The following is a 16395-nucleotide window of genomic DNA, read 5'->3' on the forward strand; positions in this document are numbered from 1 at the left end:
CCTCTCTCTTCTTCTAATAACTTTTACATTCCTTGAGGACAGGGACTGTGTCTTTTCTTTCATTTATGGGCGGCCCCAAAGGATCCAGATACATTTTTCTGCTGTGGCAGTTCAATTGTACTCTTTCAGCAGGAATAAAATCAAAGGATGTCTATGCTGTGTGTGAGTGTGTGTGTGTGTGTGTGTGTGTGTGTGTAACAGTCCATGGTGGTACCTATTTTTAACCTGATACCTGCTAAGATTCAGTACTGATTTTTTAAAAATTGTTGCTAAATACAACAAAATTTACCATGTTAACCATGTTTAAGTGCACGGTTTTGCAGCATTAAGTACATTCACACTGTTTTGCTCCCATGACCACCGTCCGTCCACAGAACTCTTCTCATCTTGCAGTCCCTGGCAACCACCACTGTACTTTCTGTCTCTAGACAACTCATATAGTGGAATCACACAGTCTCTGTCCATGTGGAACTGGCTTATTTCACTTAGCATAATGTCTTCAAGGTTCAACCAAGTTATAGCATTTGTCACAATTTCCTTCCTTTTTAAAGCTGCATATTACTGATTTTTGAGGGGGTAAAAAACAACTATGTGCCTGTTTTAACATATTATTTATTAACATACCATTCTAAACATTACATAAATACACCCTGTATACTAGAGTATCGAACAGTGTTCCAGTAAGACGTTCAAGAGTACATTTAGGGCTATTTTAAGAAGTATGAATACTTTGGCTTTCATTATTACCTCAGATGAAAAAAGCAATTCAAATAATAGTTTTCATCTCCTCTATGATTAACAACAAAACAAGTAGAAAAATAAGTGTATTAAAAAAAAAGATACTCAAGTACTTTTTGAAGGATTTATTCCTGTTGTCTTCACTACATACATACTCATACAAATTACTCAGTAATATGAGAAGTGGTTCTTCACCTATATTAGGACCTACTATTTTAATTTGTGCTTTATTTTGTAAGTTTTTTTTTCAAGTAAGAGCAATAGTAAACATACTGAAGTTCTTGTTTTATCCAGATCGTAAGCCTACAGAACAGTGATTGTTACAAACACTACCCATCATAACTAATAATCAAATGAATGTGCACTTATCAACTTAGTAAGAAAAATTCTATCATGTTGCAGAACTAATTCTTAACCTAATAATCTACTGGGCTTCAATCATTTGTAACATGGTGAAGAAAAGGGGGCTGGGACTTCTAGGTTTGTATGTATTCTACCTATCAATGAATCACTGTCTATGGGCCTTCCACACACACTTAAAACATTGCTAAAAATAGTAGCTGCCAAAACTCTTCACCCTCTTGTTAATTTGGCTCTGAAAATGTATTTAGGCTCCAGGTTTAGATGGGAGGAACTTCCAAGCAGGAAACAGAGTTCACTAAGAGAACTCCCACAAATGGAAATGAGTCCCTGGGCTGGAGAGCAGAACAAAACTTTGTTTTTAAAGCGTGCTCAACGGAAACACATGATAAAACTCAGAGCTGACCACTCTTACCTTCCAAATCACACTTTATAACCAGAACCCCCCCAAAACAACCAAGAAAACCATAATTTTGATCCTTTTTCGAAGTTCAATTGTGCTAAATATTAGACCTACCACAGTTAAAAGGAGAGGAAAATCAAAAATGAAAGCTGGTGAAGTTTCAAATAAGCAAATTGGTGATGGATTTGGCTTAGATAAGAGATAAAATGAAGTCCTGTAAAAGAGTTGGTTTTAAGAACTATTTTGAGTCAGATGTAGCAGATCTGATGGTTTAGCAGCCATAATTCAGGAAGGCAAGAACATACTAGATATGTCATTATTTTCCTCTTATGATTAGCATTTATAGGGGAAAAGGTGGAGGGGGCAATTTAAACTTGAGTTTTCGAATTTTATCTTAATAAAATACCATGAGATAATAGTGGAGATTCTAATTTCTAAAATATTCACCTTTGTCCAAACAAAGTTTCTTTCATTATCAACTTTTGCTGGACAGTTCTAAATTAGTACTTTTTGCGTGTTTAAGTCTTAAGAAAAATTTTGGCTAACCTAGAAATTTATCTTTACATAATTATCATTTCAATAGATTAACTCATATTAAACTGAATATTATTTTCATACACCATGAAGTTTAAAAAAAGTCCATTAATAGTGCAAACACACAAACAAAAGCCTCAAACAATCTCAACTATTCCTTCACAGTAAGGCAGTTGAACTAGCAACCAATGCAGCACTTCAACAAGTCCCAAAGTCAGCAAGTCAGTATCTTTAATTCACGGTGGGGCCGCTATGTCTACCTCACAATTCACAAACTATCCCAACTCCTAGTGTCAAAAGTGTTGTTGATATGTGAGCCAGGAGAGTTGCCACAAACTTCCCCTTTCCAAGTTCAGAAATTCCTCCAATCAAAAAAACAAAACAAAACATGCCCCCTCCAAAAAACAAAACCCAGCCAAACGTTACCCCTTTTACAATGTTCCAGCCAAACCTACAGTCACTCTTAAAAAATACATTGTTTAAAATAGGTTCAGGAAAAGCCATACATCATTCGCATATTCCTACGCAGAGAACTGTGTCTCACATGTGGAAAAAACAACCTGATGGTTTTTTTACCTGCAGAATTACATCACCTGTAGCGCACAAAGGACACACCATGACCACTGCCCCAGAGTAGTCACACAAAACCCAGCAGCTTGGCTTCAGTTCTTAAAGGCTCCACATTTACTGGCTTTAGCAATGAATTCCTTTAGCAGAGGGCCATCCATTTGCCAAAATGCTGCAGTCTGTGTAACTTCTGTCAAATGATTGATGCAAAACTTAAAGCAGAATTCTTCTAAATCCTGGACACACACAACAAAAATAAAAACAAGAAGAAGCCTTTTTTTATTAACTTTAATTGAATTGCTTCTCTCCAAACCCCTCACCCCAAATCTCTCACCCTCCCCCAGATAGCTGAGGCCAGAAACTTCAAATGAGGCAAACAGGCGCCCACAGGTAGGTGTCAGAAAAACACATACTATTTACTCACAACACAGTAAGAGGGTTCCCCTACCACGTTTGACTCTTTAAAACGTACCCACATGCACACACGGTCTATGAGGAGACGTCTCCTCACGGTTATCACATAGTCTAATCATACTCAAAGACACTTTTAAAAAGCTGAAAGCTACTTTATTTAGTCTACATAATATGTTTCATCACATTGAAGAAGTCAGAGAAAAGATTAAGACATGCGTTATTTAGTTTAGGGAAGAGAAGACTAAACAATACAAAAGTGATGAAGAGGTGTAGTCAACCTACACCTTAAAAAAAATTCTAAGGACCTTAAATTCACGTTCATGATCTACTAAATAAAAATGCCTTAATTTTTAGAGCCACAAAGAATAATATACAACTTCCATTACACTAATTTCTTAGTCAATTCAGAGAAGAATATTCAGAGATTGGATTTTTCAGTCAGACAACTGGAAATCACAAACTATCAGCATTCGGAAGGAAAGTAACACATACAAGTAGTAAGCCAGAACAATTTAAAAATAGATCTCTGCCTAGCTAATAAATATTGTCATCCCCAGCAAAACTCTACTGTAATGTTGTTTGTTCCTTTAAATGTTGGGCATACATTTATTAAATCAATTAGGTACCTGGAATGCACACAAAGCAAATCCCACAAAAAACTCTTATCACAAATAGCTTGATTTTTGTAACTTGGCTGGATCTAGTGAAGGTACTTAGCGTTCTATCAAACCAGGAAGTCAACAATATTTACAATGTACAGTCTTGGGATTATGTTTCCAGCTACCAAGAAATAAGAACTTTAGGCAGACAGGGAGAAGAGCCCACACAAACATATGGACACACCCCTTTTCTGCTCTCTCAGTGCAGACCCCTGAAAACAAAGACTTCCTTTATCTTAGGGTCCGTCTGTCCCCAGCTGCAAGATGCTCCTCTCCAGTCATAAGTCAGTAGGAGATAACCCTCATCTAATGTGTTATCAGCAAGCTGCTGCCATTTAAATGCATTTAAATTGTTATTTAAATGCATTTAAAATGTTATCACAATCTCTGGTTCCATATTTTTAATAAGAGATTCCCAGTGCGCTGCATGTACAGCTGAATGTTCTGTGTATTATAATAAACTAAAATGTTCAACTATATAAAACAGTGCCTCTCACATTATTATTAAAGAAAAAGCATTACTCTTGGTAATATAACCCAATGGTTAGTAAATACCTCTAGGTACTAAATTATATTCCACAGGGAGATAAAAGTTGTATTTTAGTCTTATTTATCAAAAATAGAAAACTAGTTTATCTACACATAACTTAGGAATAACTAGCTAGTCACGAGCATAGAAAGTTCTTCAAACCATGTACTATGTCAGATAAGTATTTTAAATATTAAGTTTTAATTATATAATTTCAAATTCAAAGGGAAAGAAGAGTGTGCTAAATTCTGGTATTGTAAAACCTTATCACTTCTATGTCTACTAATATGGAATTCAATATCTTTGCTGTATATACGAAAAATGAGTTTATTCAGTTTACTAATCGTATAGATTACCTCGAGTATAAACTTTAAGAACTTTTTAATATAGCATAAGTATACAAACAGTGCTTCTAATTACAAATCGGTTTATATATCTATGAAAATAGTTCTATCAATTTGCCTTTCCTTCCCCTCCAATTAGTTTGAATTGGTGAGATTTCTCAGTATTCAACAAATGTTTAACAATTTCAGGCATTAAAAGTCTAACTATAGAATACTGTAAATAATCTAAATCTCCATTGTTTAAATAACTAATTGAACCTTGGTTAAGGCAGAGCTACGGAAAAAGAAGCATTGAATGCACTTGGAGACAGAGAAAGTGGAATCTGCAAGATCATTTGATTTGCATCAATCAATCGGAGAGTGGCAGAGTGTGGCAGATTCACTGAGCAACCAATGCCCTGAACGAAGTTGCCTTTGATGTGTGAATTATACAAACACTTCTGATAATTCTTAAATACTATAAGAACCTACATGATCTATTCATCTCATTCTGCAAATGATCAGATTGTCAATTACTACCTAGAAAAGAAAATGGAACTCTTACCTAACTGATATGTCAACTATAACAGGACTGCTGGGCTTTAAATATTTCCAAGGATGAGATCACTTCAGCAGTAGATGAATAAAATTCATAATAGAATGAAAGAGTCTTCTCAAGGCCCATGGAATAGGGAAGTGGGAGAGGGTGTAAAATCAAGGGATCTAATACGTTATTCCTGGCATTTTAGAAATTAAAGTCCATGTTTATGATATTTTGTGGTGAAATTATTATAAAGGGGTTCTGAAGCAAATGGGATAAAATATTAGATTTTTTGTAATTAGCAAAGACCAAATTAAAAATTGTTATTCTGAAATAATTTATAATTTCCTGTTAAATTTTTAAACATTTAAATTAATTATTCCAATCATTATACGTACTCTGAAAGTAAGTTGTTTTTCCTTTCCACAGATTTTCTTTAGTAACAAACAAAACACAGAATTGGTGGTCATAATATCAACACTTTAAAAATGTGAATGCGTTTCAATGGAGTTATCCAGTCCTGAAATCCCAAATCTAAAGTAGTTAAGGCCTTCTTGTGGAAGGCCACTTGGTTATGGTAAGACAGGCTGCCTTTGTGTCACAACCCATGCCTGAGACACAATCCAGACGGCAAGAGTTGGTGAACCACACCTAATCTGCCCAAACTTGTTATTAAAGTAATTGCAAAAAAAAAACCCCAAAACCATAACTCTAGAATTCATTGTACAGTATACCAAATACAAAAGATTCCAGATGAAAGTGGGTTGTTTTTGTCTTTTAGAATGTATTTAAATGCCTTAGCATATGAAAAAAAATAAAGGTGCATTCTTTCATTACCCAAAAAATATTTTACAGTCTACTACTGATCATAGAAAAATTTTAATTTGGCCCTCAGAACAAAGAAAACCAAATGCTCTGGTTTTAGCACAAAGTTGTCCAATACTCACATACGAAACCAATTTTGGAATTAGATTTCTGGGCTCCTATTTACTGCTTCTCACCAAAAGCAAAATTCTAAGACATAAATTGCTCAGCAAGTAGAATTTTCTGAAAAGGTTTCTAATCTGCTGAAACAAATAATATGTCTCAACTGTTTCTCCTAATGTTCAAATATACACAGAAAACAAAAATTTCCTGCAAAAAAAAAACAATATAAATAGAAGCATTTCAAATTTTTTATAATGTGACACAGAACTATCTTGAGACACTGTTTTACTCACATTTTCTCCCTTGATGTCAATATTTGTTCGGATTTGTGCTAGAGGAATATTTAAGTTCTCCTTCTCCAAGTCCTTCTTTACTTTATTAAAACTTGTAGAAAGTCTGACAATGCATTCATAATGCAAGGGCTCCACAACAGTCAGCTTACTTTCAAAACAATCTTCATAACTACCAAGTCGGGATATTTTTGTTGCTTTTATGTATGTAATTTGCTTCAAAATTATCTTGTCAAAAGGGGGTATGGAGGAAGCACAATAACTTTTATAGAAAAGGGAAGAAACGTGAGAAGCAGGTAGTCTCCATCTTCCTAGCATTTCAACTCATAGAATGAAGGAAAAGTCATCTAGTATCCCCAAGTTGAGCTCCTGAAAATAACAGTTTTTGCAGTTAATTTCCAATCTGGCTTAGTAGCAGCTCCCAATCAACTAATAGATATAGTAAGTGGGGTTTTTTTTTGTATTTTAAAGACTTACTATATTCGATAGCATTAAATAAATAAAATGTAAAAGTACATTAGTCATTTATATAACTCCTATCAGAACCAAAAAAAATACAGCCTAGAAAGAAGTGATTCGTTTTATTTTTGTCCTCTATTTTCTACTTTTTCTATATTAAATGAGTAGTATTTGTAGGTGGGGTGGTTTTTTTTGTTTTTTTTTTCCACTTTTTTTAATAAGCACACATTCATGGTTAGGTGTTTCAAATACATTCATTCATTTAACTTGACATGTATTTTTGAATACCAACTACACAACCACACTGTCACAGATTCTACATGAATTTGTGGTGTCAAATAAGGGACAGTTTTTAATGTGTTTATACTTCTTATGAAAACTAGTAAAAGGAAATAATTGACAGGCATAAGACTTATTCTGTAAACTCTCTGGGGTAGATTTTAGCTGGAAGTGAGGAAGAAATTTCAAGCAACTAGAACTGAGATATTTGCCTCTGCCCAGGTGATTTTAGTTACCAAGATCTCATCCCAAGAATATGGAACTCACTAGCAGTGAGGAGGAGTATGGAAAGTCACAGAAGAGATTCTAAAATTGATCACCAAATGGAGAGAAAAGGCACTGCCAATTTAAAATTATATCATTGGGTGGAAATTAGAATAGCATTTCTAATAAAGAATGTCATGGTGTCAAAGAAAGGGTAGAAAAAAACACTATACTTCCATTTTCTATTGGAAATAATATCCTTTGTTCATTATGCCATCTGTTGAAAGGGCTGCAGAAAAGTCAGCTATATTTTACCTTATCAAATATTTATCATACTATAATCTCAAATAAAAATAGGATACATTTTGAAAATACAAGACATGATGGTCCACTTCAACCCCTAAGTGTGACAAAGGTGACATCTGTCCTCCACCATATCTCCAAGGTCACACCTACAGATCGTTGCAGGCACTAGGTAAATTTCCTAATACCAGGTATTTTGCCTTATCATATGATGACAAAATACTTACAAGTTCCTGTCGAGATGGTGCAGTAGGTAAACTCTGTGTTTGCCGCCTCTCATGACCACATCAAAAGTACAAGTAAACTACAGAACGACCATCATGGAGAATCACCTGTAGTCCAGCTGAACCAAAGCCCTACAACTATAGACATACAGAAGCCACAGCGAAACTGGTAGGAGGGAAAGAGACACGGAAAGGGCTGGTTCCACATCTGTTATTAAAAATCAGAAGGGATATCTCAGCTGTGAAGGTATCCCCAGCGGAGCAAAGGTTCCCAACCCCACATCTGGCTCCCCAGCCCAGGGTTCCAATGCCAGGGAGAAAAGTCCCCATAACTTCTGACTGTGAAAACCAGCCAATATTGTAGATGAGTGAGACAAAGGGCAGATGCAGTCCCAGGCATTTGTGTTAAAGGGCCTGCGCACAGACTTACTTGCGAACAGATTCACTCGCTTTGAGCTCCAGCACTGGGGAAACAGCTCAAAAGGCAACAGGGACATATGGGGAGGAACCAAATTGTCTGGCTGAAGGACAAGGGCTGGAGGGGCAGCTTTCTCCCACAGAGAAGTATTGGCAGAAGCCATTGTTCCTTTGTTGAGACCTCCCCCAATCCCAGTTTGCAGATGCAGGTGGCCACCATATCTGAGTCTCCATCAACCTGGCTAACACCATGCATCTGCCTTGGTGATTCCCTGAGACCGCTCCCCAGCCACCTTGCAGGCGCACCCAGGCCACTTCCAGTAGCTTTTCCATACAAACAGCCTATCTTAGCTAATGCTACAGATTTTCCTAAATCTGTCATGGGTTCACAAACCCTAAACAAGCATCATCTAGCCTCAGCATGCCTCGTACCCCTTATTAAGCAGCCACAAGCCCGGCACTAGTGGGGGCTGACCTTGGTTCACAGCCTTGCCTCTCCCAGGTACCACCAAGCCCAGCACAAGTGGAAAACATCTGCAGATCATTTTGTAGCTCATACCAAGTAGACCCAGGCAAGGTACAGGCAGTGGATAACTTTGGCCTGCACCAGAGCCCCTCTCAAGAGGTTCCGGAACCAACACACCTGGTAGCCAGGTTCAGACCACACCAGAGCACCAACCAATCACCTCCACAAATGACACACACAAAGGGAAGACTGGACAGGCACCAGAGCCTAAAGTGAATCCTGTTCCATACAGTGAGCTCCTACACAACAGCTCCTTCACTGTAATCATGGCCAGTCCTCACACCCAATCAGCATGAGGGTCAACCCCTCCCACTGACATGCAAACAGCAAGCAAGGTTCAACTACAACAGGAGGGCAAACACAACCCACATAGAAAACACATCTGGAGCACCCTGCTCAGGTGACCAGGGAGACCGTGTCCCTGGGCCCCATAGAACACCTACTACATAAGGCCACTCTACTAAGACTGGGACACAGGACAGCTTTACCTAATACATAGAAACAAAAACAGGGAGGCAGCCAAAATGGGGAGACAAGTAAACTGTCCCAAATAAAAGAACAAAGCTTCAGAAAAAGAACTAAACAAAATAGAGACAAGCAATCTACCAGATGCAGAGTTCAATACACCAGTTGTAAGGAAGCTCAATTATCTCAGTGAGAACTTCAACAAAAAGATAGGAAACATAAAAAGAGATAGAAAACAAAAAAGAACCAAGAAAACAATAACTGACATGAAGAATACATTAGAAGGAATCAACAGCAGACCTGATGAAGCAGAGGATCGAATCAGCAATTTGGAAAACAAGAAAGCAGAAAACACCCAATCAGAACAGAAAAAAAAAAAAAAAAAAGAAAAAAAGAAAAAGAAAAGAAAAAAGAATTTTAAAAAATGAGGATGATTTAGGGGCCTCTGTGACAACATCAAGCACACCAACTTGCATCACAGGGGTACCAGAAGGAGAAGAGACAGAGCAAGAAATTGAAAACCTATTTGAAGGGGCCAGCCCGGTGGCTCAGGCAGTTGGAACTCCGTGCTCCTAACTCCGAAGGCTGCCGGTTTGATTCCCACATGGCCCAGTGGGCTCTCAACCAAAAGGTTGCCAGTTCAATTCCTCGAATCCCGCAAGGGATGGTGGGCTCTGCCCCTGCAACTAAGATTGAACACGGCACCTTGAGTTGAGCTGCGGCTGAGCTCCTGGATGGCTCAGTTGGTTGGAGCACGGGCTCTCAACTATAAGGTTGCCGGTTCGACTCTCGCAAGGGATGGTGGGTTGTGCCCCCTGCAACTAGCAACAGCAAATGAACCTGGAGCTGAGCTGCGCCCTCCACAACTAAGACTGAAAGGACAACAACTTGAAGCTGAACGGCAATCAGGATTTAAAGGACACAACTAAGATTGAAAGGACAACAACTTGACTTGGAAAAAGGTTCTGGAAGTACACACTGTTCCCCAATAAAATCTTTAAAAAAAAAAAGAAAACCTGTTTGAAGAAATAATGATGGGAAACTTCCCTAACCTGGTGAAGGAAATAGACATACAAGCCCAGAAAGCACAGAGAGTCCCAAACAAGATGAACCCAAACAGGCCCACACCAAGGCACATCATAATTAAACTGCCAAAGGTTAAAGACAAAGAGAGAATCTTAAAAGCAGTAAGAGAAAATCTGTTACTTACAAGGGAGCTCCCATAAGACTGTCAACTTCAGGCCAGAAGGGATTGGCACTAAAGATTCAAAGTGATGAAAAGCAAGGACCTACAACCATGATCACACTACCCAGAAAAGCTATCATTTAGAATTGAAGGACAGATAAAGTGCTTCCCAGACAAGAAAAAGCTAAAGAGGTTCATCACCACCAAACCAGTATTACAAGAAACTTTAAAGGGATTTCTTTAAGAAAAAAAAACAAAAAATATGAATAATAAAATGGCAATAACTACATATCTATCAACAATTACTTTCAACATAAATGGATTAAATAAAAAAATAGGGTAGCTGAATGGATAAGAAAACAAGACCTTTACATATGCTTCCTATAAGAGACTCACTTCAGTGCGAAAGACACACACAGACTGATAGTAAAGAAATGGAAAAAGATATTTCATGAAAATGGGGGGAAAAAAAAAAGCTGGGATAGCAGTACTTATACCAGCCAAAACAGACTTTAAAACAAAGGCTATAACAAGAGACAAAGAAGGACCCAGTAACCCCACTTCTGGGTATTTATACAAAGAAACCCAAAACACTACTTCGAGGGGATGTGTACATTCATATGTTCATTGCAGCATTGTTTATAGTGGCCAACGATGTGGAGGCAGCCTGGGTGTCCGTTGATGGCTGAATAGACAAAGAGTAGGTGGTACATATGGAATAGTACTCAGCCATTAAAAAAGAATGAAATCTTGCCATCTGTAACACGGTTGGACCTAGAAGGTATTATGCTAAGTGAAATAAGATGGAGAAAGACAAATAACATATCATTTCCCTTATATGTAGAATCGAAAACTCAAAATAATGGAACATACAAAACAAAAACAAACTCATAGATACAGAGACTATTTTGATGGTTGCCAGAGGGAAGGGGAATAAGGGGATGGGGGAAAGGGGAAAAGGGATTAAGAAGTACAAATTGGTAGTTACAAAACAGTCATAGGGATGTAAAGTATACCATAGGGAATATAGTCAATAATATTATAATAACTTAACTATGCATGGTGTCAGATGGGTACTAGATTTATCAGGGTGATCACTCGTAAGTTATATAACTGTCTAATCACTATGCTGTACACCTGAACCTAATATAATATTCTATGTCAACTGTAATCGAAAAATAAAAGATTAAAATATACTTACAAGAATAGATTAATTGTGCCATTTACCTAGACATCTTGAACTACAAAGCTATTGCTCTGTATCTTCTATTCCCTATGAGTTTGGAAAACCAACCATACTATCCTTTAGTTCACTAATTATCCTTAAAGCCTCCTTCAGGTGGTTCAACAAATATTTATCATCCAGAGCCTACTAAGTGCCAGGCACTATAGGGTACACAGATGAATAAAATACAGTTCCTGCTCATGAGGAGCTTACTATCCGATGATGCTTTGGTTCTTATCTTCAAGAAAATGCATGTAAACACAAATTTTCAGACTCCCAAAAGCCCTTCATTCACAAACTCTCTCGAGAACCATGAATCCCAGATTAAGAATTCAATTCAGTGCAAAAACAAACAAACAAACAAACAAACAAACAAAAAGGAGTTCAGAGGAAGTTCTTCACACATGAATAACTGTGTTATAATTAGACAATGATAGGATTTTGGAGCATACACAGATATAAATCATATGGAATCCTTGGCTTATGACAAGGTAGAGTCGGGGAAACAGCAAAGTGGGTCTTGAAAAAATATATATGCTGACCTTGACAAATACGTGAACTAAAATATGCTGTTTATTAGTCCAATAGGTGTGCACTTCATATTCCTACTTGCAGTACAGCTGCTGGGACCTCAATTAGTTTCTTATCTTAGTTTATAATGAAAGCAGAGGAACAACCATCTTTGAAACTATGAACAGAGAATAAAGAAGCAGGGCCAGATTTCGTATTTAAGGGATCAGTCTGTTCATTGAATCCGTAAATAGAAGGAGATGTTACTCATCATGGTCCTTGTCTCATGCAAGAAAAAGGAAGGAAAGGAGCACATTTTTGTTTGTGGTTTTATGTTACCTCCGCATCATATCTGACCGCAGCAGAGAATAATGAAAAGGCATTCTCTACAGTGATTCCTCGCTTGATAATATGCTGACAAAGTTTTTTCAGTCTGTTTTCACAGTAAGATGTCGCCAAATCCAAAAGACCTAAAAGTAAAAAGTGTGGAAGGTTTAATAAAGTTTGCGATAATTTCCCTAATTTCTATATATTTTTTTAATTTTGGTGCATAGAGTTGTGTAGAGTTATGCAGAAGTTTCCTAGTGAATAATACTCTGAGTTTTATTAAATAAGTTCTCTTTGTTACTCCCTACCACCCCCACCTCCTAAACATACTTCTCCTATACTCATTTGATACTATTTCTTCTATGGTACAAAGGAATGGAAAAAATGAAATTGGTCCCCTCATTTTGTTTCCAAAATGATAGGTTAAATCCATCATCAAATCATACTTCAGTACTAAAAAAATTAAAATAAGCCCACAGTCATAAACAAACTGTGTGCATAATTATTAACCACGATAACTATATAATACTATTTTTAAACATATTTTCTTCAAACACTTTTTAAAAACCATATAAAAGCCAATAAACCTGACACTTTATAATTCAATGCTGCAAAAGGCTGAGGAGATACACTTCTGACCAGTGCCTGGCCAGGCCCAGTGTGGCTGAGGTACCTATAGCATCTTCAGGTGGCAGGTCAACTGTGTCTGTGTAGAGGTACTGGAGGAAGGCACGATACACTGGGTAAGAAAACTGGTCTATTTCTATCACTTCTTTCATGTCCTCATTCCAGTAAGACTGGAACATGGATCGAAAGTGCTCACACCTAAAACAGGACAGCAAAAGTTACCTTAATTCAGCAGATGGAATCAGATAAACAAATGTCACAGGTATCCTTACCTACTATATTTGGGCCCGCACACACCAGGATCATGAATCTTTAGCTGGCACCCTAAAAACATTCCACGTGCAAGGATTTTGATATTTGCCTTTTGTGTACACGCTCTTGCATTTTTGATGAGTACCTCCTATGAAATATTAAGAATTGGATGTAGAGCCTTGGAGTACTTAGCACGTCTATAGTACTCCTGGTTCCAGTTGACAGGCCCCATTCAGATCAAGATTTTTTGATCACTTGTTTTTTTAAAAGATGTTGTACAGGAATGCATTTTAAACAATGAAATTGAAGGAAATTCAGAAATGAGGTTTCAAACTTATCACTATAAATTAACATCATTTAAATGATTCATTTGTTTTTTGCTTCATGTGATCAGCATCCTTAAACCTGTTTTAAATGTCTACTGGATTGTGGTTAAGCTGATCATTCACTGTTCCATTACCTTACTTGACAATTTTCCTTCTTTTCTGACTCATCTTCAACATGGCCGTCATTCCTATTTTGTTTCTGCTCCCTTTCCTCTCCTCCCAAGCCTGTTACCAATTTACTTATAACACACATTCACTAGGATAGTCACATATTTCAAGAAAACCTAACCAGGTCTTTTTGTATTGTATTAACATGTACAAATCCACCTGTACGAGGAAGTGATTTCTGAGTATTAGATTTTCTTGAAGTATAACATACTTTATAGTTTAAAAAAATCATCTTTTCAAATCCTTTTAAAATGAGATATAGTATATACACAAAACATTTTCAAAATCCATTCAGAATACTGAAAGAATGGCTCCACTTATCTAAGAAATTACTTCATCTGAGAAGTAAAAAGAAATGGTTGTCTAAGCAAGGAATAATATATAAAATGGGTCAGAAAACTATACGTGGAAGGAACAGATTGGTTGTCCACAGGATCAGACAGAAACACCTCCAGTTCATCTTTCAATTAATATTTTGGTGAAGATACTTATTCCCTTAAGTAATGAATGACATGGCTTTTTAGTTCCCTTAAATATGTTATTTTGTAAATAGCTTTTTAACTGAATTTCCAAAAAGACTTGTATACAGCCAGTTTAATTCTCAATGGTCTGATTTTATGTGCCTCTTTCTCTGTAATGGCAGCCTCAGTGAGCAACAGACGAAAGAGTTATTAAGAAATACAAAGTTCCCTCACACTTACACAAAGAATTCCTGATATATAGCTAAAGAACATTTTTTAAATTGGGAATTAGATGTCCGTCAGGCCAGAAGTCCATCATGTCTGACTATGAGAGTTTTCTGCTTGAGGAAAATGAATCTTTAAGTAAAAGGGGGTATACATACACTTATCCCTGATAACTTTTTGTATTTTTTGACTATGTTTTTTGATAGAAATAAATATTTGCAAGATCTTTCATTTACAAACAATATAGACAAATACTTATACTGCTACATTATGCTTTTTTGAAAAGGCACAGGTGCACGTGCATGCAAAACTCTTCAATAATGAGTGGATTAATACTATCTGCAAAGATATGACATTGTGCCACTTCTCTCTACTGCCAAGGCTATTTCTTTTCAGTCCCCATTTTATGGAATAACAAAGAAACAGACATTGCAAAAATAAAGTAAGGTTATTGATGTCTCCAAGCTCATGCAAAAATACCTGATTTTCAAAACAGCTTTATGGACATGGATATATTTCCCATCAATTCGAAACTTTAGGTCAGCAGTTTCTGGACTGTCAAATTCTTTCTTCAGTGACTCTGCAACTGTTAAAAAGTCTTCATGCTCTGAAGGCAATTAACACATTATTAATGCAGGAAGCTCAGGAAACATACTCGAGATTTGGGGGGAAAAAGATATTATAATCATTAGCATGATGGATAATTGAGTTTTTTTCCAAAAGAATTCATGTCTTACTTGACCAATTTCACAGTTAAAATAATTTATCATGAATCTGTAAACCACAAAAAAATACATATTGGGAAAGGCCAAATACCAGTCTTACAGACTAAGTGAGACATTAGCAATGTGTCTTTTTTTAAAAAAAGGAAAAATTATAGGTAGTCCATGATTCTATCACTACTTTTCAAAACTTGAGTGGTTCTCTTGTAGGGTTATGTATGAACTTATCAACTTTCCTGACTGAAACACTAAGAATACCTTTTGCTCTGCTTTGGGGCAGTTTCAAGAGGTTAGCGTATTTTACTCAAGGAGTCCCAAGAAACAAACTCACCACTTAAGTGGTAATGCTAAGCAGTCCTATTCTTACGCAAAGAAATCCTTTTTCCTCGGTATCAGGAATCTAAACATCCCTCTTAACCCTAAAATTAATGTACAAACAATAATCCTTACACACTAGCTAAAAACAGAGCAAATTTACTTAGTAACAACATATACTCAAAGAGAATAATTTTACAAAAACGTAACCATATTGCCTGATAAGAAGAATTGCTGTTATGATTACAGGGATATGTAAGTAGAATTGTGTTATTATGAAGAAAAGTAAAGGCAATTGTACAAATTCATACAACACTGTCTTGTGCGTTATATGCATGGACAAAGGAAATCAAGTAGAGGCTACTGGGGAAATGAAAGAATTCCAGAGACCCTCATCGGCACTGAATGAAGGTACTATGGACAGAGACAGGTGGGGACGGCCCACAGACAAGAACGGTGGCTTAAAGAACTGAGCTGTGTCTCTCAGTAGCCTGGTGTTACCGGGGGAATTCTCAGAGGAGGGACAACTGCTAAAACCTAGGCTGAAATCTAACAAATGAACTTATCCATGAGCTTTATTGTCAGAATCTCCCAAGGAGAGACACATCACTTGCCGGAGCCATTACCTTAACCTACAGCCCCCCAACACCCACACAATGCAGAGCTCTCTTGGCTATGGAGGAATGGTCGACGATCTCTCAAAATTAGACTTTCCCTGACCCTGTAACCTGGATCTCTGGTGAATAAAAGGAAATAACTTTGATGGAAACGAGTCCAGCAGTCTAGCTTGCTACCCTACCCATCCAAAAAATAGCTTATCATTGCCTCAACCTCTATCTAGTCGGGAGGGTTGAAATAATCCTTTCCTCCTATCAGAGAAGAAAGTCTT

General features: G+C 37.0%; 1 protein-coding gene across 6 annotated transcripts in view; it reads right to left on the reverse strand.

The window, feature by feature from the left end:
- Window positions 1-594: 594 nt before the first annotated feature.
- RCBTB1 (RCC1 and BTB domain containing protein 1) overlaps window positions 595-16395 on the reverse strand; it is a 49519-nt gene continuing 33718 nt past the window's right edge. For 5 of the 6 annotated variants that reach the window (XM_074329933.2, XM_019748027.3, XM_019748026.3 and 2 more), the window contains 4 exons: window positions 14950-15076; window positions 13084-13235; window positions 12423-12553; window positions 595-2838 (listed from right to left, as the gene is read on the reverse strand). In XM_074329933.2, coding sequence (XP_074186034.1) covers window positions 2698-2838; window positions 12423-12553; window positions 13084-13235; window positions 14950-15076 — 551 coding nt within the window. In that variant the 3' untranslated portion in view covers window positions 595-2697. Of the gene's footprint in view, window positions 2839-6288; window positions 6655-12422; window positions 12554-13083; window positions 13236-14949; window positions 15077-16395 lie in introns of all 6 variants that reach the window. The other variant, XR_012495580.2, reaches the window with a different exon arrangement.

The sequence above is a fragment of the Rhinolophus sinicus genome, chromosome 16, assembly GCF_057876585.1.
Source record: "Rhinolophus sinicus isolate RSI-liver-muscle chromosome 16, RSI-T2T, whole genome shotgun sequence".
Lineage (NCBI taxonomy): Eukaryota > Metazoa > Chordata > Mammalia > Chiroptera > Rhinolophidae > Rhinolophus > Rhinolophus sinicus.